This window comes from Xenopus laevis, chromosome 6S, assembly GCF_017654675.1.
Source record: "Xenopus laevis strain J_2021 chromosome 6S, Xenopus_laevis_v10.1, whole genome shotgun sequence".
NCBI lineage: Eukaryota > Metazoa > Chordata > Amphibia > Anura > Pipidae > Xenopus > Xenopus laevis.
In genome coordinates, this window is record NC_054382.1 from 124,618,249 (window position 1) to 124,641,483 (window position 23,235).

General features: G+C 40.8%; 1 protein-coding gene across 1 annotated transcript in view; it reads right to left on the reverse strand.

The window, feature by feature from the left end:
- sntb1.S (syntrophin, beta 1 (dystrophin-associated protein A1, 59kDa, basic component 1) S homeolog) overlaps nucleotides 1-23,235 on the reverse strand; it is a 74,938-nt gene that overhangs the window by 16,370 nt on the left and 35,333 nt on the right. Inside the window, exons 2-3 of the mRNA XM_018223926.2 lie at nucleotides 22,929-23,145; nucleotides 6,726-6,933 (exon numbers count right to left, since the gene is read on the reverse strand). Of these exons, the coding sequence (XP_018079415.1) occupies nucleotides 6,726-6,933; nucleotides 22,929-23,145 (425 nt within the window). The remainder of the gene's footprint in view (nucleotides 1-6,725; nucleotides 6,934-22,928; nucleotides 23,146-23,235) is intronic.

The window sequence follows — 23,235 nt, forward strand, 5'->3', positions numbered from 1 at the left end:
TCCTGCACAGAAACCAATTTTTGAGACCAGAACCGAACCCCGCAGCCCACAACCCGAACTGCAACCCGTATAGTTACCCTCTTGGATGCGCCCAACCGACCCGGCCTTATTTCGCAACCCGATCCGCAAACCCACAGACCACCGTTAAACCGGAAGTGACATCATCAGAAGTGGGCGTAAATATAGACAATATAACTTAAGAAATAGCAATGGGATCCACAACCTGACCCGCAACTGAAAATCCTACCCTCATCCCATAAGTTACCTGCTTTTTTTGCGGTTAACCAGGGGTATCTGACCCGCTGCAGGACTCTAGTCCAAAGACAAATACCACCTCTGCTCATGTTAGGGGGTGGTTCATCTTTAAGTTAAAGGGATACTGTCATGGGGAAAAAAAATTTTTTCAAAATGAATCAGTTAATAGTGCTGCTCCAGTAGAATTCTGCACTGAAATCCATTCCTCAAAAGAGCAAACAGATTTTTTTATATTCAATTTTGAAATCTGACATGGGGCTAGACATTTTGTCAATTTCCCAGCTGCCCCAAGTCATGTGACTTGTGCTCTGATAAACTTCAATCACTCTTTACTGCTGTACTGCAAGTTGGAGTGATATCACCCCCTCCCTTTCCCCCCCCCCCAGCAGCCAAACAAAAGAACAATGGGAAGGTAACCAGATAGCAGCTCCCTAACACAAGATAACAGCTGCCTGGTAGATCTAAGAACAACACTCAATAGTAAAAACCCATGTCTCACTGAGACACATTCAGTTACATTGAGAAGGAAAAACAGCAGCCTGCCAGAAAGCATTTCTCTACTTAAGTGCAAGCACAAGTCACATGACCAGGGGCAGCTGGGAAATTAACAAAATGTCTAGCCCCATGTCAGATTTCAAAATTGAATATAAAAAAATCTGTTTGCTCTTTTGAGGAATGGATTTCAGTGCAGAATTCTGCTGGAGTAGCACTATTAACTAATGCGTGTTTCCCCATGACAGTATCCCTTTAACTTTTAGTATGTTATAGAATGGCTAATTCTCAGAAACGTTTCAATTGGCCTTCTTCGTCTGACTCTTTCGAGCTTTTAAATGGGGGTCACTGACCCCATCTAAAAACAAATGCTCTGTAAGGCTAAAAATTTACAGTTATTGCTATTTTTTATTAACAATATTCAGGGCCCTCTCCCATTCATATTCCAGTCTTTTATTTAAATCAATGCATGTTTGCTAGGGAATTTGGACTATAGCAACCAGATTATTGAAATTGCAAGCTGGAGAACTGCTGAATAAAAAGATAAATAACTCAACAAATAGTATAAAATGAAAACCAAAAGCAAATTGTCTCAAAATATCGCTCTCTACATCATACTAAAAGTTAATTTAAAGATGAACAACCCCTTTAAGTCTACATGGAGGAATTGCTCAATTTTCCATAGCACTTGTCCTTTTCATCAGATTTTTGGCCCTGCTCAGATACTCCCAGAACCATGAATGAAACGCTTATATTTTGGCTGCCGTGACAAAAATTAATTTCTGGGAAAAAAGAAAAAATGCTGATGAACGACAAAGGGATAATTAAACCTGAGCCTATTTAATTAATGATCAAAAACCTCCCATAAATAACAAAAGAGCTTGTTCCCCTCTGAACTGGGCAGCCTAATCTGCATTGTTTTACCTCAGCACCGCACACCTAATTTTTTAGGATTCTTAAAGGGGAACCTAAAACATAAATTACTTATTTAATGTACGTAATATTGCCCATGAACAGCAGCCCTGTGTAATTGACAGGTTCCTTTTAGTATGATGTAGACCAGCACTGTCCTTTGGGTCTAATATGACATATTACATTTTTTGTGTAACAGATTTAATGGAACGCTCAACTCTTGTGCCTTCAGCTGGACAGCCCTGATGTAGATCAGTGTTTCTCAGGTCAGAGGTCAGTCTGGGAGTCAGCTACACAACCCAACCCAAGAACCAAGTGGCAATGGCAAGTGGCACATGTGGTTTGGGACATTTCTTCACTATTAGAATCTTTTCCTGCTTTGCCATCTTGGCCCTTCTATTGTCTCCTTGCTGTTCCTCATCTACAACTTATCGTGCCCTACTGTTGCCATCTTGGCCCTTCTGCTTATCCTTGTTGTTCTTTATCTACAACATATCTTGCCCTACTATTAGGATTTTGTTCTACTCTTGCCATCTTGGCCCTTTTGCTTTCTCCTTGCTGTTACTTATCTACAACGTATCTTGCCCTATTATTAGGATCTTGTCCTACTCTTGCCATCTTGGTCCTTCTGTGAAACCACTAACAGCATTAGCCTAAGAACAGTTTTGTTTTTTCAAATGAGAGGGGGGCTTTATGGCCATCTTGGTCTTTCTAATTCAACCTTGTTAGTTCTTAACGATCTTACCCTACTGTTACCATCTTGCCCCTTCCTCTTTTATCTATTTATTATCTTTATAGCCCTAGTCTTGCCATGTTGTTCTGCTTTTGCCATCGTTGCCCATCTATTTTCATCTTGCTCTTCTGTTTTTATCTTGCCCAACTCTTCCCATCTTAGCCCTTTTCTTCTTGGCCCTTTTACTTTCTCTTTGCCGCTCCTCATCCATCTTGTTCTGCTGTTGTCTTCTTGGCCTGTGTATTTTCATCTTTTAATTACGTATCTGTCTTGGTCTACTGTTATCATGTTGATCTGTTGTTCCCTTTATCCAATTTGCTCTTTCTTATCTATCATGGCCTGCTGGCTCCATCTTGGCCCTTCTACTTTCATCTTGCTGTTCTTTCTCCTTGCTATTCATCATCTATCTTGCCCAGTGTTAGCAGGGCCACCTCTCCTTGATGTCATGTGGGGACACAAATTTTTAGGACCTTCACCAGATGCATGGAGATGCCACACGCCTGCCCCTCGCCTGGTTCTCTTTATTTAGTAACAGGTATCTAGTAACTTAGAGCAGTGCTCCTTTCTCCACCTCCCCCACCATGGTCAAGGAATTTGCTGTATGCTATTTATGCAACTGATTTTGCCCAACTATTACTATCCTGCCCTGCTTTTCCATCTTGTACCTTCTACTTACTACTTGTTGTATCTCATCTAGTCTGCCCTACTGTTATCATCGTGCCATACTGTTCTCTGTACTTTGGTCCTTCTACTTTAATCCTACTCTTTACACCCCTTCCCTCCCCACTTAGTGTGGCAAAGTGATATTGTCAAAATGTGCTGGGGAATGGGAGAAGCATGTCACAGACAGGCCCCCTCTGTGGTTGTGGAGTCTGCTATATCGTAGTTATGCTACTACATTCATTCATCTTGTCCTACTGTGACCATCCTGCACTTATTTTGCAGTCTCGCCCTATTACATTTACTAGAGTCATTTCTGTAAACTTACAGTGTTGTGAGCGTAATCGCTTTCAGAAATCCCAGCTGGAATAAACATTTGCTCTAAAATTTTAATTGTCCAAACTGCGTTATCGCCTACTTAATAGCAGCAGCGTAGTTTATTAAGTCAGTGAGCCAACTGAAGGGATATTTATATAAACAGATAGATAAAGAGCAAGATTAGAACTATGAAACATGACTTACTGCTTTTTACATAGAGATCAATGTCAAAGGAAAGAGTGTAAATGTCAACAATTAATAATATCAATATTTCACATAATATAGACAGACAATAAATGTCACAGAGGAGAAATCACTATCAATAGCATATAAGGCATGGATTGTAGTTTATATAGTGAATAAAGTACCCCCTATTGTAAAATAGAAGGATATTATAAGTTACGGAGGAATTTCATGACCATATACAGGTCATGGAACTCCGAGGTAACTTCTAATATCCTCATATTTTGCAACTGGGGGTACTTTATTTATTATAATACACAAGTTTCAGTGAGTCATGTGACAGAAATGACATCAGAACTCACCGTTTATAACTGATGACATCAGAACTCACTGTTTATAAGGATATAATTTACAAGATATTCATGGCTTTTGTGTATTATATTTCTATAATCTTCTCCGAGCCCCATCCCATCAATAACTCTAGGGGGCAGATTTACATAGGGGCGAATATCGAGGGTTAATCAACCCTCCATTTTCGACTGCCGAATGTAAATCCCTCGACTTCGAATATCGAAGTCGAAGGATTTACCGCAGATAGTTTGAATAGGAAAAGGAAGTAGCAGAACCTGGCAGAAGAGAAGAGCCTGGCAGAGAGAACCACATGGTGGATAGTGGGAGAAAACGAGGAATTGCTGGTGGGCCCAGATAGCTGGAAGAGTGTGAAAGAAATCCAGATTAGAGAAATCAGCATTAGCAGGGGATTTCCATCTGAATATCCAAAGGGACTGGTAGTTGCACTGCAGGGCTGTAAGTGCTGGACTCGCCTGAAGGATCTGTGTGAAGTATCCAAAAAGCGAGTATGCTGTTTAAAGGGACAGTACCCTAAAGGAGCACTTGAAGATTCAGAGACTGTGTTGTTGGGAATACATTAAATGACTTTGAATTCCTTTAGTTAGGTAGATAGTTAGTGCCTGCTTAGTCAGATAGTGAGGCCCCTATTGCCACCTGGTTAGGAGTGCTGCCTGTATTCGTTGGAGACACTGTGCTACTAAGTACCAGATACCAAGTCTCTCCCAAAACCACTGCGAAGTGGCTCAGGTTTGTCTCGTGCCATCAGGTAAGTACCACATGTGGAGTGTGACATCAACAGAAGAGGTGTCTAAAGGGTTACAATAATAAAAAAAACTAGTGTTTGAGAACCCTTGTGGAAAGCTGAAACTTCAGCCTCGGATGAGCCACAATATCTGTTTTAACAAAAGATTCCTCTTAGAAGCAAATATTTGTTCAGTATAATTTGTTTTTATGGGAAAGCATAAAAAAAACTATAAATAAGGAAGATTCATTTACTGTTTTTTTTCCTTTCTATTTCTGGTGTGTGCCTTTGAACATGATATGACTACGAAAAAAAGGAATGTAACCAATGCCCCGATGCCACCAAGTGTTTCTGGCCCCTAAACAGACAGAAGTGTATTTCCTTCTCTGAGAAACATCCTGCGAGTATTTAGTCTGCAATGAGAGACGTCTCATCCCTGGCAAAGGATGGGACCTACTGACATCAAGCACTGCCTGGAAATATACAGTATTCAAATTTTCATCTAATTAAAGGACCAGCAAACATTAAATAGAATGTTTAGGGGCTCATATAAAATTAAAAATCTTTTACAAATTTAAATGGGTGGTTCATCTTAAAGTATGAAGTTATAGGATGCCTAATTCTAAGCAACTTTTCAATTGGTCCTCATTTTTTGTCTTCTTCTTCTTCTGATTCTTTCCAACTCTCAAATGGGGGTCACTGACCTGGTATCCCTATGTGGACTGGCAGTCTACAGGAGGTTCTGTTTGGCAGTACAACTGGTTTTAATTCAACCAAAACTTGCCTCCAAGACCGGAATTCAAAAATAAGCTCCTGCTTTGAGGCCACTGGGAGCAACATCCAAGGGGTTGGGAGTAACATATTGGTCACGAGACACTGCTTGAGGGTCACTGCTCTAGTCTTTTCAAATCAGTGCATAGTTGGTAAAGTAATTTGGATCCTAGCAACCGGATAGCTGAAATTACAAACTGGAGAGCTGCTGAACAAAAAGCGAAATAACTCAAAAACCACAAATAATAAAAAATGGAAACCCCTTTAACAATCTTTTTTTCCTTCCAACGCTGAAAAGCTTTATCTAAACCATTAATCACCATTTGCAGTTTTTCAGTGTCGGACTGGGACACCAGGGGCCCACCCAAAAACCTTTGACCAGGGGCCCACCAAGTAATCTTAGACCAGGGGCCCACTCTCAGTGCTATTATTCTTTCTCTCCTCCCTCAACCTCTATTCTCCTCGTCTCTTTTCTTTATATACTACAATCTATTATTTCATTTATTTAGCCTCTTTTTTTCTCATATGAATTGGGAATGGCCATGAAATAGGCCACATATTTAGTAGCTTGTAGGACCACTGACACCTGGGCCCACTGGGAGTTTTCCTGATATCCCACTGGGCCAGTCCAACACTGCATCTGGGAGGGGGGATGTTAGTGTTGGAATCCAGAGCTTACACTGAACAGAATGGTGTTCGGCTGCTGCTCAAACCAACCAGTTGGGCATTTTCATCTTTCATGAGAGATGAGTCAATGTGTGAAACAGGAAAGTGCTAAGTAAGTGGGACCCCCCGTTTGAATTATAGTAGATCTGCCGCTCTTTTTTGCTTTCTAGGTTCCTGAATCACTTTCCTGAGCAGAGAAACATTAGAACAATTTTCTGGTTTCCTTCAGAACATAGTTCTCTCTTATTTCTCCTGTTGTACAGGAACTGACCGGCAGTTGATGGCATTTTTGACAGGAAAAATGGTTAAACATGACTGCCAATATGACAAATTTTGTGACATCAGCACCACGTGCTGGTCACTTTCTCGGTCTGTAAAGTCAGAGAGATATTTCAGAAGTAAAACAGAGAACTCTTCTGATGTTGCACGTCTCAGGAAACAGATGAGAAAGCATTTTCTATGTTCCTGATCTCTTTCCTGAGCAGAGAAACATTAGAACAATTCTCTGTTTTCCTTCTGAACATAAATCTCCGTTATTTTTCCTATTGTGCAGGAACTGACCAGCATTTTTTTGACAGGGAAATGGTTAAACATGCACTGCCATGGGCACAGCTTTAGTAATGTAAGTGCAAAGTCACTTGCCTTTTCCGCCAGCCAGCCCAAGTGCCTGATATCCGTGCTTCCCGAGATCCCGCTTTTCCCTAATTGCTCTTTAACTTCCGTCACCACTTTGCTGATCAGATCAGAGGCAGTTGAGTGTATAGCATTAAACCAGGCCTGTGAGGTGACGGGGTCAGAACTTCGGAGGACCACCGTGTGCTTTGTGTCTGGTGAATGTAACTCCAGATTTCTGCAAATAAAATAAACATAAAATATGAATAATCCTCTCCCATATACGATTGCAAGGAAGGGCAAGACACTTTATGAGCTACCATTGTCAATGACAGGTTCAAGGCTTTTTTGAGCATCCCTTATTTATCCCTCATTATGTAAGTTCCCCTACCCACTTAAAGGAGAACTAAACCCTAAAAATGAATATGGCTAAAAATTCCAAATCCTAAACAGCATGTGCAGTGAATCAGCAGAAAAGAAGATGGGGAGCTACTGGGGCATCTTTGGAGACACAGATCTTTACTGCTAAAGGACTGTGGTTGCCTTGGGCTGGTACAGAAGCACAAAACATCATGTACAACATTTCTGCCCTACTTCTTGCTCTCTAACACTAGCTCTGCAAACATAGGTGCTAAAGTGCACCAGCATTTTCTAGCATGCGGATATGGGATCTCCAACCTTTGATACCTGTGAGTAACATTCAGATATACAAATAGTTAGGGAGCAACTCAAGCATTGCTGTTCCCTGATGCCATACATGATCTGCCGCATCCGAGGCCCCAACCCACCTCACCCCATGTCTATCCCATTCCTTCTCTTGGAATTAAGTCCTCCGGATGACAACTTGTATTGCTCTGTAATTTTCTCACTCATTGCCACTAAGCCAAGGAATAAGAGTCACCGTATATTCTGTTTATTGCCAGCTTTTCTCCCACTTTGAAACCCCATTAGCAAAGAGTGATTATATCTTTCCCTCCCAAGTTTACTGCAGAGCATACGAGGACGGTTGCTTAGCAACAAGGAACACAAACAGATTTCGGGGCTCGTTACTGCACAGTGAGAATGACCAGGCCGATTATATGAAATGACTTGCTAAATCCTTTGTACGCTGTGGGGAGATCTATGTATTTAATTCTGAGATTCCTAGATAATGGGTTTCCAGATAATGGATCCCATACCTGTAGCTGCAAGCGTCGTAACCACATACCGTCCTACATATACAGCTAATGCATTAGGTCAGTTATTTTTTTATAAGTCTTTCACCCAAATCTTCCCTATTTATAATAAACTGTGGCTTTAAAGGGCACGTAAAGGCAAAAAAAAAATACCATTTTTACTTTCTTTATTGAAAAAGAAAACTATCTCCAATATACTTTAATTAAAAAATGTGTACCGTTTTTATAAGAAACCTGACTGTATGCAGTGAAATTCTCCCTTCATTTACTGCTGTGGATAGGAATTGTCAGATGGTCCCTAACTGCTGAGCAGAGAAACAATCATACTTATGTACAGCAGGGGGAGCCCCCACCTTACTTCCCAGCCATGCAGAACTCAAGCAGCTTTGTTTATGACGATCCCTAAGCAGCCCAGACCACACTGAGCATGTGCACAGTCTTAGTCTTGCAAAGATGTATAACAAAGTTACAAGATGGTGACCCCCTGTAGCCAACTTTGAAAGCATAAATTATTAGTTTGATTAGGCTTGTGGTGCAGTAAGTTCATGTTTATATTTAGTATACAAAATACAGCATTTCTAGTCTTATTCTATTTTAGACTTTACATGCCCTTTAATAATCCAGTGGATGCAAGGGGAAATTCATTATGTTGTTATTCTTTTTTCTATTGCTTATCTGCTATTAATATTTCACTCTGTGAAGCTGCTGACTGGTTGCTAGGTTAATTAAACCCCAGTAACAGGCAAAATGTTCAAATTCCAAGAACAAAAAAAAAAATGAAATCAATTGGATCAACTAGCAGTTAGCTAGGTTAAACAAAAAAACTAAAAGGTTGAACTTGATGGACGTGTGTCTTTTTTCAACCTTACTTACTATGTTACTATGTAAATATTAAAAGAAAATGAAGACAAAAAAATAAAATGAATGTTACCTTCCCCTTTAAAACTAAATTTAGTGATGTTACAGCGCAAGTGAAAGGATAATTTTTATTGTACTGTAAAACACTTTTGCTCAGTACATTGTGCCTGTATCAGGGGGATACTCACTCAAGGAGCTGGAAAGGAAGAGCATGGAGAGCTACAAACTGTATTTCAGAATATTTGTACCTTGCAGACTATTCTTTAAGGAAACAATATATCAGCCGGGGCATTTATTACAGCACTAAAATGAAAAGGTCTTACAGCAAGGGAAAAGAGTGTTTGGAAAAGATAGTGTCTGTTGATATACAGTTGTCCCACATTATAATGCATGTAAAAATGAATATTTCACATGGTAATAACAGCGGCTTTACAATTTTATAGCGCTAATAACTCTGTATGCAGAATAGCTCAGTCTTATTGTGCTTCTAATGTCAATCTGGTGCCCAAAGCAAGGTCAGCCTAATAAATAGCTTATCTCTACAGAGGGTTTATCTGCTATTTATTTCCAGTAAAATAGAAAATTATGTGCACTCCCTGCTTCTGTATTGGGATGAATATTTAATAATACAAATCGGAAATGCCCATTATGGCTCTTGATAGGACAGGGACATTTTTTCTTTCCTTAAGTTCCTTGAACAGAAGGGTGAGGCCAATAGTTATGGGTAGGTGTCCTTAAAGGAGAAGGAAAGCTACTGAAGCAGTTTATTGCCAATAGATTAGCCATAATATTGTAAGATATAACACTATATTTATTCTGCAGAATGCTTTACCATACCTGAGAAGACAGCTGCAGAAGCTCTCTGTTTGTTTAGGATAGCAGCTGCCATATTAACTTGGTATGACATCACTTCCTGCCTGAGTGTCTCCCTGCTCACTTATAGCTCTCGGCTCAGATTACAGCAGGGAGTAGAGGAGGGAAGAGGAAAAGGGAGGGAGAGAGGAGTAAACATTTTTTACTTCCTTGCTTTGTGACAAAAAGTCATGTGATCAGGCCCGGATTTATGGAAAGGACACCAAGGCACGGGCCTAGGGTGGCAGGATTTTAGGGGGCGGCATGCTGCCCAACCGCACCCACATTGGTTCAAAAACACTGGGAATGTGCTGGAGATACAATCATTTTTTAAATTTCCCGTGCAACAATCCCTACCAAGGGGAGGGGACAGGGGTGACTAACAGCAGTGGGCCTAGGGGCACCCACTATGTAAATCCGGCCCTGCATGTGATTTCCCTCCCCGCCCCATATGCAAATTTGGATTCGGTTTGGCTGGGCAGAATCCGAATCCTGCTGAAAAAGGCAGAATCCTGGCCGAATCCTGAACCGAATTCTGGATTCGGTGCATCCCTAATTTATATAGACCTTTCTGATAAATAAAATACTTGTTTTTAGCTTTTCCTTCTCCTTTAAGGCAGGAACTGTTATTGTGCTCACAGGAGCAAGAAGGGGAGAAGGAACAGGATCAGGGTGACAAGGGTGCAACAGTCCTTGCAAACTCGTGGGGCAGCCTGAGCATTATGTAGTGTAGGCAGAGCCATCCTTGTGGGTGTCAGGGGTGCAAACTGTGGTGTGGGCAGAGCCACCCTTGGGTGCCCAATTCAGAAGCAAGGCTACAGGCAGACCCACCCTTATGGGTGCCGGGGTTTCAAGCAGGAACAGAGGCAGAGACACCCTCATGGATGCCCTAGTAAGAGGCAAGGCTGCTGGCAGATCCACCCTCATCATTGCCCAGGGTACAGGCAGCTGTGTGGGGAGAGTCACCCTCATGGGTGCCCAGGGTACAGGCATCGCCACACTTGTGGGTGCCCGGGGTACAGACAGCCTTCCACTGTGCATCACTGGCAATTAATAAACAGCCTCCCCCTACGCTGCACACCACCAGCCACCACCACCTGATCCAGGGCGACAGGGCCCACCAGGGTTTCTGCCAGTGGCCCAGTAAGCCAGTCCAAAGCATATGAAGAAATCACACCAGCCATCCAGACTAGTGAAATTCTAGTGACAAATCATAAATACCAATGATTGAACCGAACGACAGTCTTATTTTCTATTTTAGTGGTTTTTAAGATATTAACGATTTTATACCCTGTCTGTCCGCTTTCTATATAGTGTAGGATCTCTGACTTTAAAAGATAGCTATTAAGCCAAAAGCATGATGTTATCAGCCTAAAACTGCTGCTACCTCAGAAACCAGTAAAACAAGAAAATGTATGTAAATTGAGAATTTTATCAAAGGACCATGCAAAATAAATTTACATCAATTCATTGATTAAGTGGAGAGCAGGGGTGTGTGTGAGTGGGGTCAGGGTCGGACTGGGCAGGCGGGACACTGGAAAAAAAACCTCTGGGGCCCTGCTGACCCAGATCTGCTCCCTAACCCCGCCCTGCCATCTCCCAACCCGCACCCTACCCGGCCTGTTTTCTGACCACACAAAACAGGCCGGATTGGGGTCAGCAACTAAACATAAACTTACTGCACCTTTGAAATTTGGCCACAGGGGGTCACCATCTTGTAACTTTGTTAAACATCTAAGACTGTGCACATGCTCAGTGTGGTCTGGGCTGCTTAGGGATCGTCATAAATTATCAAAACAGAACAAGTCAAATAATATCTGCCTGAAGCCGATACAACAAGACTGATTAATAATCAGAATATACAGACTGCACTGGGTCCTGTGTTGTCATGTAATCTAATGTGGATTTTATAGTTTTTGTTTTGTTTAATACAAACTTTCTCCAACTCTGCAGAACGAGTGGCTGCACCAAAATAATCCTCCAAATAGAATCCCAGTTTATCTGTTTACATCTGGCTCTATGATCTTTGTCCCTGCAGCTGGAGTTGGAAACCGGAAAGGGGATGTAAAGGCAAAACTAAAATCCAATACAAATCTCTACACAGTCGCCGACTGCTCTACAGGGAAACAAACAAAGCTGCTTGAGTTCTGCATGGCTGGGAAGTAAGGCGGGGGCTCCCCCTGCTGTACATAAGTATGATTGTTTCCCTGCTCAGCAGTTAGGGACCGTCTGACAATTCCTATCCACAGCAGTAAATGAAGGGAGAATTTCACTGCATACAGGCAGGTTTCTTATAAAAACGGTACACATTTTTTAAATTAAAGTATATTGGAGATAGGTTTCTTTTTCATTAAAGAAAGTAAAAATGGGATTTTATTTTTCTGCCTTTACATGCCCTTTAAGCCTTTCATAAAGCTGAATGTTTGGCTGTACTCATTTCAGAAAACATTACTCAGTAATAGCTGGAATGCAGGAAAATTCATTTGAATCTTTAGCAGCTAATATATCATCTTCCATTTGACTCATACTTAAACATTACTAAAGATGGAGAGGACTTTTGGACTCTGAGTCTTGCTAATCATTTTTTTTTATTTGGACAGTTGCAAAATACACATTAATTGCCCTTTGATTTCCCAGAATTACAGCAATTGCCAAATCTTAACATAAGAGAGTGTATTTCATCAAGGCTGGGATTTTGCTGCCTCTGACCAATTTAAAACCAACCATTTATTGCTTAGCACAACGGAGAGTTTGGATATTGCAGCAACCAACACAATTCTATCATTAGGTAACAGTACTGGTTCAGTAGTAGTAGACTTAAGGTATGAAGATCCAAACTATGGAAAGATCCATTATCCAGAAAACCCCAGGTCCGGAGCATTGGGGTTTTCTGGAAAAAGGATCTTTCTGCAGTCTGGATCTCCATACCTTAAGTCTACTAAGAAATCATAAAAACATTAATTAAACCCAACAGCATTGTTTTGCCTCCAAAAAGGAAATCATATTTAAAAATGTAATAAGAAAGGCACGTGATAGTCCCTATCCCCCATAGAGAGAAGCAGACCCTGTGGTTGCAGGTGGACCCAGAAGTGTAGGGACCCAGCAAGACCCTAATTAATGAGCAATTTCAATACAGGTATAGGACCTGTTATTTAGACTGCTCGTGACCTGGGGCTTTCCGGATAATGGATATTTCTGTAATTTTTCGGCGAAACGGGAGAAATTCGTCCATCGCTACTCAGGACCTGGGCCTTTCTGGATAACGGATCTTTTCGTAATTTGGATCTTCATACCTTAAGTCTACTAGAAAATCATGTAAACATTAAATAAACCCAATAGGCTGGTTTTGCTTCCAAGCGGTAATTATATCTTAGTTTGAAATGCAGTACAGGTATGGGATCCATTATCTGGAAACCCCTTATACAGAAATATCTGAATTATGGAAAGGCTGACTCCACAATAATCAAATAATCCAATTTTTTTTTAAAAATGATTGCCTTATTCTATGTGATATTAAAACAGTAACTTGTACTTGATTCCAACTAAGATATAATTAATCCTTATTGGAAGCAAAACCAGCCTATTGGGTTTATTTAATGTTTACACGATTTTCTAGTAGATTTAAGGTATGGAGCTCCAAATTACGAAAAGATCCGTTATCCAGAAAGGCCCAGGTCCCGAGTAGTAATGGACAAATTTATACCCGTTAGAAAAATTAGCGAAACCTCGAAAAGTTGCGAAACTCAAAAATTGACGCTCGCATTAACGTAAATGGGTGTCTCAATAGTGTTGACGCGAGCTACTTTTTCCAAAATTTTTTGACGCCAGTGAATTTTCGTCAGCGAAATGTAGCGGGAATTTCGCAAATTTATTTGCAAATTCGCACCAGCCGAATTTATTCGCCCATCACTAGTCCTGACCATTCTGGATAACAGGTCCTATACCTGTACAAGGTACTGTTTTATATTACAGAGAAAAAGGAATCATTTTTAAAGGGATACTGTCATGGGAAAAAAACATTTTTCAAAATGAATCAGTTAATAGTGCTGCTCCAGCAGAATTCTGCACTGAAATCCATTTCTCAAAAGAGCAAACACATTTTTTTATATTCAATTTTGAAATCTGACATGGGGCTAGACATATTGTCAATTTCCCAGCTGCCCCAAGTCATGTGACTTGTGCTCTGATAAACTTCAGTCACTCTTTACTGCTGTACTGCAAGTTAGAGTGGTATCACCCCCTCCCCTTTCCCCCCAGCAGCCAAACAAAAGAACAATGGGAGGGTAACCAGATAACAGCTCCCTAACACAAGATAACAGCTGCCTGGTAGATCTAAGAACAACACTCAATAGTAAAAACCCATGTCCCACTGAGACACATTCAGTTACATTGAGAAGGAAAAACAGCAGCCTGCCAGAAAGCATTTCTCTCCTAAAGTGCAGGCACAAGTCACATGACTGGGGGCAGCTGGGAAATTTACAAAATGTCTAGCCCCATGTCAGATTTCAAAAATGAATATAAAAAAATCTGTTTGCTCTTTTGAGAAATGAATTTCAGTGCAGAATTCTGCTGGAGCAGCACTATTAACTGGTGTGTTTTGAAAAAAACATGTTTTCTGATGACAGGATCCCTTTAAAATGTTTCATTGTTTGGATAAAATGGAGTCTATGGGAGCTTTCCGGATAAAGGGTTTTCGCAAAACGGATGCCAGACCAGTATTTCTTGGTATAACAGGCCAACATACCAATGTTTTGGGGCCCTCAATTGAATTTGCTATGGGGCCCTGTAACATCTACTTACACCACTACAATTAGCCACTCTTCTTACCCCCTCTCTTCCATTCATTCAAAAGATTTTTTTTTATTGCAGAAAGAAATTTGCCATTATATGAGAATCTGGAATTTTGATCTAATTTGATTATTTCGATAAAAAATTTAAATCTCCACCCATAGCAAAAATTATTGATGTATTTAACGGTCAATAAATACACGTTTGCCGTTTCTAAAAAAAAAAAAAACATTCTGAGAAGTTCTGCAATTTTGAAAGTCAATTTAAATGGACAGTTACCCCCCTCTGATGAAATGATACAGACACAGAAGGACACCGAAATTCGCTCCGTTTTTAATTTCACACAATACGTGGAGTTTTAATATTGTGATATTACAGAAGCCAACGTCCCACTGTTCCGCTCCAACCGTTTGTTATTAGAAGTCGGTTTTTATTGCCTGGGGATAGAGAACAATGGACATAAATAGCAGCAGGCTGATTTTGCTTTTTTTATTTAAGGGATCCTGCAAACGCTCATCAAGAGATTGTTATGACAGTGCGGAGTCACCATCCTTACAACAAAACGACAGGGTTTAGCACAACTACTAAAGGCCACTTCGACTGGAAGGCAATTTAAAACGTTTGTAAAGAAATGGGAATCGTCTATAATGTAGTTTATCACCTTGTCCCAGCAGTCTGTTTCCCAGATGCCCGACGCTGGTTGGTAGAGGACAGAAAAAAAAGAACAGATTTTTTTTATATTTAATTTTGAAATCTGACATGAGGCTGGACATAAGCTGGACATAGAATCCTCGAACAAATGGACTTTATCGGACTTCCCCATCTCCCACTAAACTTTCCGATCAAATAAAGTAGTAAAAGAACAGATCAGACGATGTTCTGCCCCTGACAGCAATCAGGCTCTGATAAACTTCAGTCACTCTTTACTGCTGTACTGCAAGTTGCAGTGATATCCCCCCTCCCTTCCCCCCCCAGCAGCCTAACAACAGAACAATGGGAAGGTAACCAGACAGCAGCTCCTTAAAGGTGGCCATACACTATTAGACCCGCTCGTTTGGCGAGATCGACAAACCAGTGCGTCTAAACCTGATATGCCCGCTAACAGCTGGGCAATATTGGGTGAATCCGATCGTTTGGCCCTGGGGCCGAACAATTGGATTACAATACTGAGAATGGGCACAAACGGGTCGCAGGATCGCATCAACTAGCCGATGCAATCCTGGATCGCAGAAAAAAATCAAACTTGCCCGACCGATATCTGGCTGATTTTTGGGAATACCCGTCGGGAGCAACCACACACGGGCAGATAAGATCCTGAATCGGCCTAAAACATGTTACTCACCAACCTCTTGGATGTTGCTCCCAGTGGCCTCAAAGCAGGTGCTTATTTTTGAATTCCAGGCTTGGAGGCGAGTATTAGTTGTATACAAAACAGGTGTACTGCCAGACAGAACCTCCTGTAGGCGGCCAGTCCATATAGGGGCTACCAAATAGCCAATCACAGCCCTTATTAGGCATCCCAATGCACTTTTTCATGCTTGTGTTGCTCTCCAACTCTTTTTTACATTTAAATGTGGCTCATGAGTAAAAAAAGTTTGGGGACCCCTGGTCTAAAGGAATGCAATGCAATTGAGGAGCAATTCTCAGTCGATTTCTATCACACTGATGCCCAACCTGCAGTCCATCAGCTGGTGCTAAACTACAAAAAAAGAACAAATTGTTGGAAAACAACAGACAGAGATTGTTCCAGTGCATAGTAATACAGAGACATACACATATTCTCTGTACAGTGTGTTATCCATAGGTGGTAAATATTTGCTATAGTCATAGGTAAATAAAAGTGAAAACATCGAGCAAAGCTTGTGCCCCTCTGAGAACGTGCCCATTTATGTCCAGGAAGAGCTATAGAAGGAAAACGCCCAAACTACACCCAGTAATAGGAACGTGGCCCTGGCATTAATAACAGACTCTCTTGCCATCAGTTACTCCGGAGGTGCGTTACCTTTTTTGGGACTGATATTAAATTCCACCACTGGCATATGACACTTTTATTATTAAGCAGAGGTAAACACTGCCGCACTGATAATTACCTTGAGATAGTTAATAATGCCAGTATACCCGCCGGTCGTCTCTGGAGAGATTGGGTTAGATTAACATTGCTGGAATATTCTCTCTACGAAGCCAATTCCTTTTTTATTAAAATCGTTGCCAGTTGCACACAGGTGATTGCATTTTATGCTGTTTGGTAAATTATTTTCCCTGGTTTTTGTCCTTGAATGACATCACTTCCAGCACATCGTGTTTATAAGCAGCAATAGCGACCGATTCACTTTGCATTAACCTAGTAGTTGAGGTTCCAAACGTGATGCTTTTGGGCCATAATGCGTTGGGCAGATCAGGGACATGGCCAGGCAGGAGATTTTATTAGTTTAATTAGGCTTTTTTTTTTAATTAATGAAAGTAACATTTGAAAGCATTTACATAGGCAGGATCGGAGTGGGGTGTTCGAGGCACACTCGTCCTGCTACCGCAGGGGCCCCCACATCCATTCCGGATACATCTATGATAGAAGCTGAGGGTGCTACCAGGCTGATGATTCAATTCTGATGCAGAATGCTGGAGTGTCATGTGGATCTGAATGACTTACTAATTAACCGTGAATAATGCTTATCATAATTTATTAGGGATGCACCAAATCCGCTATTTTGGATTCGGCGAACCCTCGAATCCTTTGTGAAAGATTCGGCCGAATACCGAACCGAATCCTAATTTGCATATGCAAATTAGGGGTGGGAAGGGGAAAACATTTTTTACTTCCTTGTTTTGTGACAAAAAGTCACCCAATTTCCCTTCCACCCCTAATTTGCATATGCAAATTAGGATTCGGTTCGGCTGGACCGAAGGATTCGGTTTCATGAGTTCAGCTGCAGGGGAGCGAAGGAGTAGACACACTGAATTCATTTCAATGGGGCTGTACTCATACAGGCACATGTAAGCACCGAACACCAGTTGGGACGCAGCATGTTGCATTTTACCTGCGTTCAGCGCTTACATGCTTCTACGTGAGTACAGCCCCATTGAAAAGAATTCAGTGCGTCTACTCCGGCGCTCCCCTGCGGCTGAATGCATGAACCCGGAACGCAGGTAAAAACTCTGGTCTGTAAGAGCCCTAAATAGCCCTAAACAGCAGATAAGTCTCTAAAAAACATAATGTTATCTGTTATCCACTATTTAACCTGTGCCATATAGCCTTTTTTCAATTTCCGCCATTGCTACACAGCAGCTTGTTTATATGAACTATAGTAGTGATTCTGAAGCAAACACACCAGTTTTACCAGTGCAGGGCAACATCAGCCGGCAGTGCTTTCCACAACCTCACTGTCCTGACTGTGAAGAACCCCCTACGTTGCTTCAAATGAAAGTTCTTTTCTTCTAGTCTAAAGGGGAGGCCTCTGGTACGGTGATCCACTTTATGGGTAAAAAGGTCCCCTGCTATTTGTCTATAATGTCCTCTAATGTACTTGTAAAGTGTAATCATGTCCCCTCGCAAGCGCCTTTTTTCCAGAGAAAACAACCCCAACCTTCACAGTCTCCCCTCATAATTTAAGTCTTCCCTCCCTCTAACCAATTTAGTTGCACTTAGTCTCTGCACTCTCTCCAGCTCATTTATATCCCTCTTAAGGACTGGAGTCCAAAACTGCCCCCCTACTCCAGATGAGGCCTCACCAGGGACCTATAAAGAGACATAATTATGTTTTCATCCCTTGAGTTAATGCCCTTTATTTATACAAGAACTTTATTTGCTTTAGTAGCCACAGAATGACACTGCCCAGATACAATACAATCCAGCACAAACCAATTTGGCCAACTGTATCATGCTATAACTTTGGTTGGTTAAGACAAGTCAAACTATGGATTTGCAACTGACGTTAGTGTAAAACTGATCAAACACGTTATCATTAGTATCACTGAAAATGCAAAAAAAATTCAAAAATCCCCTTCCCCGCTGCTCACCTTGTTTACCTACCGCTGCTCACCTGTGGCTGGGGAAGGAGCATTGCGGTGGCGGGAGATGTGCTCTGGGTCCCCCTGAAGATTTCTTTGGAGGGAGAACCTGGCACTCTCTTATTAGACCACTTGGTGGCCTAACAATATCAGTCCATATTTATGTATGACGATTATTAGCAGAGTTGGAAAAGTTAATATATTTCTATTGCCCATGCACTGTGTGAACCTCCCATTGACTGCTATGGCATCCCAACAAATTTTAGCTGGCAAGATTTAAATGTATTTTTTTCACCATTGCAATTTGATAAACATCAAAAAGCAACACCGAAAACCTTGAACTTTTTTTTTTAATTGTGTTTCTGCACCTCCTCTTTTCAAAGTAAATTCTTGATAGTGATTTCCCAGGCCATAACAAAACCCCGATCTAGAATAAATTAATTTCATGTTGAGCTGAACCAAAATCAGAACCATTTCATGTAACTTTAATGCTTTGGATAAATAAATGCAACAATTGTTTTGGTTTAAAATGAATGATTTTTTTTTTATCGTCCACAAATTTGACGATGAAAATGATGGTTTCGATTCTGTTTAGTATTTGACCAAATTATTTTGTGGAGGGATCAGTATTCAACTAAAAAAACAGCAATGGATTTCGTTCATTTATAGTAAAAGCCTCCACAAACCATACATTTTTTAACTTTTCATATGTGATCATTTTTTTCCCAATTTTCCTCAAATTTGAATCTGAACATTATGATTCTGTTTAGTATTTCACCAAATCTTTTGTTGAGGGCTCAGTATTCACCAAAACAAAAACATTTATGAATTTGGTAGATTCCTAGTGAAATTGTTTTTTATTTTGTTTTTCATAAACGTGCAAACAATATCAATCTCCAAGAAAAGCCGCAGTTGTAATCAGAATGGAGCAATGAGGGAAAGAATGGACCTTTGAGAAATCTGCCCCTATTAATAATATTTTCTGCATTTTATTTAGCAAACTCTGTTTTGCATGTAGAAGGCAATATTAGCATTTCTCAGCTTGCCAGAAGGTCTTCATTGACTGGGTTCCAATACAATGTCATTGGTAGACTATTTGTTGAAGAGAAATCATACAAATTAACATTATTGGAACATTTCCATCCTATCACTTGGCTTTCCTTTTACGCTTGCTGAGCCATAAATCATTCCAATGGGATTATATCCGCCCAGTGTGATATGAAGTAGAATTCACATAATACGGATGTGCCATCTGAGGGTTTCAGGGCAGACCTGATATAATTATTTTGTAAGGGCTTTTCCAATGGATAACGTAGTGTGTCAATTAAACTGTGATGGGATAAACTACGGCAGGAGAAAAATTCATATGAGTTTTTATGTGAAAAATGACACTGACAAAAGAAAACCCCAGCAGCCCGGCGAGATTAATCACTTTGTAAAGGCACAACATGAAAGCGGCCCGGTTGATCTGCGCCAGTGGAAAGTGTTGAGCTGCACTAATGGATCTCTGTCTATGAAGTCGTAATCAGGACAAAGCAGCAGGTGCTTCACAAAACAAAAGAGCGGAATTTAAATAGGAAGACCTGAGAAATTTCTACGACTGCAAATGTCACAATGAGATTCCTAATCAGCCTGCACTTCAGCTTTGAATGGATATTGATCTGAACTATGTTATCCAGTGCTTACAGTGAAATAGAGCCAAGTAGGTTTGGAGGTAGAATTTGCCTCCTGAGTTACCCCAGAACCATCAAATGCATTGTACTGGTCTGTTGGCACACACAACGAATCCTCGAACAATCGGACTTCCCCATCTCCTGACCTGCCACTAACCATTCCAATCAAATAAAGTAGTAAAAGAACAGATCAGACGATGTTCTGCCCCTGACAGCAATCGTACGAAAGTTATGTCCGACCAAAGCTGGTGACAGTCTCCCACTGATATCGTCAGATCGGCAATACACGCAGAGATATTATCGGCAGCCGACAGAAATCGATTAACCTGTCCGATCGACCAAACGACCATCGATTTACATTCTAGCCGGCGGGAAGGCAGTTCGGGGAGATAAGGGCGAACTAATCTGCCGGAATCTCCACGTGTGTCTCTGCCCTTAGTAGCACTGACATTAAGATGGTTATTTATCAAAGGTTGAATGATAGAATAATGTGAATTTTTTTAAACTTGAATACATTCGATTTCATTCAGAATTCAAATGGTGTGTTATTTATGAAAAAATTTGAACATCTAAAATTAGATCGAATAGTCCCGTACCGAAAACTCAAATCGAATTCGAATTGAGTTTTCCTCTGAGAAAAAATCTCGACTTTTGCCCGTCAATTTTTTTGGACATTTTATTTGACGGGCAACATTGGGGTGTCATTTTCAAACTAAAGCTTGGAAAAATAGTTCAAGGGTCCTCTGCCATTGACTTCTACATGAACTCGGCAGCTTTCAGGTGGAGGATAGTTGAATCACAACTGTTTCCAGGGTATAGGTTTTGATAAATCTCACATTCAAATTTAAATTCGAGTTGGTGGTTTTAAATTCGAATTTGTGAGTTTTGACCAAAGAAAAAATTACGAAAATTCAAATTTACCATTTGAATCTGCCCCTAAATCTAATCGTTACTGTCGGCTGCGGGTAATATCTCTGCATGTATTGCCGATCGTACGATTTTCAGTGGGAGACTGTCACTAGCTTTGGTCGGACATAACTATCGTAGGATTGCTGTCAGGGGCAGAACATCGGCTGATCTGTTCTTTTACTACTTTATTTGATCTGAAAGGTTAGTGGCAGGTCGGGAGATGGGGAAGTCCGATCGTACGATGATTCGTACGATCGAATCTTTGCGTCTGTGGCCAGCTTAAATCTACTAGAAAATCATGTAAACATTAAATAAACCCAATAGGCTGGTTCTGCTTCCAATAAGGATTAATTATATCTTAGTTGGGATCAAGTACAAGCGACTGTTTTATTATTACAGGGAAAAGGAAATTATTTTTATAAATTTAGATTATTTTATTATAATACACAAAAGCCATGAATATCCTGTAAATTATATCCTTATAAACGGTGAGTTCTGATGTCATCAGTTATAAACTGTGAGTTCTGATGTCATTTCTGTCACATGACTCACTGAAACTTGTGTATTATAATAAATAAAGTACCCCCAGTAACAAAATATGAGGATATTAGAAGTCATCTCGGAGTTGCATGAACTGTATAAAAACACTCGGCCTTCAGCCTCGTACTTTTATATGGCCATGAAACTCGGTGACTTATAATATCCTTATATTTTACAAGAGGGGGTATTTTATTCTCTATATATTGGAGTCTATGGGAGACATCCTTTCCGTAATTCAGAACTTTCTGGATAACGGGTTTCCGGATAACAGATCCCATACCTGTATAACATAATAGGCAAAAAGTATGTTCAGCACATACTGCCAATTTAAACCTGAATAAAGGATTTGACTAGAAATGATACATATTATGTTTTGGGCTTAACAGTAACAGTCTAAAGCAACCATAGTGGTGAAGATCTGTGCCCCCCAACCAAGATGCCCCCCAACCAAGATGCCCCAGCGCTATGGACAATACAGGATATATATGCAATATAATACACAAAAGCCATGAATATCCTGTAAATAATATGCTTATAAACGGCTCTTAGTGATGTCATCAGTTATAAACGCAGCTTAGTGATGTCATTTTTGTCACGACTAAAACTTGTGTATATATAATAAAGTAGCCCTCGTTAGAAAATATGAGGATATCAGAAGTAACCTCGGAGTTCCATGACTAGTGATGGGCGAATTTCTCCCATGTCACTTCACAGAAAAATTTGTGAATTTCCCACGAAATTGGCAAAACGGGGAAAAAATTGTGAAACTTGCAAATCAATTTTTTACGTGCGCCCAAAAAGTTGCTTTACTTTGACGCCGGCGTTAAAGTCAATGGGTGTCCGAATATTGTTGACATGCGGCGATTTTGACGCAACCAACTTTTCGGACGTGCATCCAAAATTTTCACCTGCGAATTTTCGCGGGAGTTTCTCAAATTTATTTGCCGGCAGCGAAAGACAGAAATTCACCGCAAATTCACTCCAGGCGAATTTATTCGCCCATCACTATCCATGACCTGCACAAAAACACGAGGCCGAAAGAACTCCACGGTGACTTAGGATATCATTATATTTTACAATAGGTGGTACTTTATTCTAGGGATGCACCAAATCAAGGATTTGATTCGGGATTCGGCCTTTTTCAGCAGGATTCGGCCGAATCCTTCTGCCTGGCTGAACCGAATCCTAATTTGTATATGCAAGTTAGTGGAAGGGAGGTAAATCACATGACTTTCTGCCAGAAAACAAGGCAAAAAATCTTTTCCCCTTCCCACGGATTTGGTTTGGTATTCGGCCGAATCTTTGGCGAAGGATTCGGGGGTTAGACCGAATCTAAAATAGTGGATTTGGAGCATCCCTACTTTATTCACAATATAAAAGTCACTGGCTTGTGCAGTTATTCACATATTAAAGTAGTTGTTGTGGAAATTCACCTGTTCTCTGCATCCGGCACTGTCATGCTCCTGGTTACGAAGCACATCTTTAGAGGGATGCTCTTCCGGTCTCCATGTATGGAAAGAGAAACAGGTGAGGGCGGAAATACAGACGCGTTCCCTAATCGCGGGGATTCTGGAGGAGGCGTTTCCCATTCTATTTCCGAAACGGGGGATCCTTTCTTCACATAGGGCGTTGCTTCTCTCATGTATTTCACTGCAAAGTAAATAAAACAACTGGTGAGAATTGAACTTACGTCTTTAGCCACATACTAAACATTACAACCCACTGCCAGGACTGCTGTGG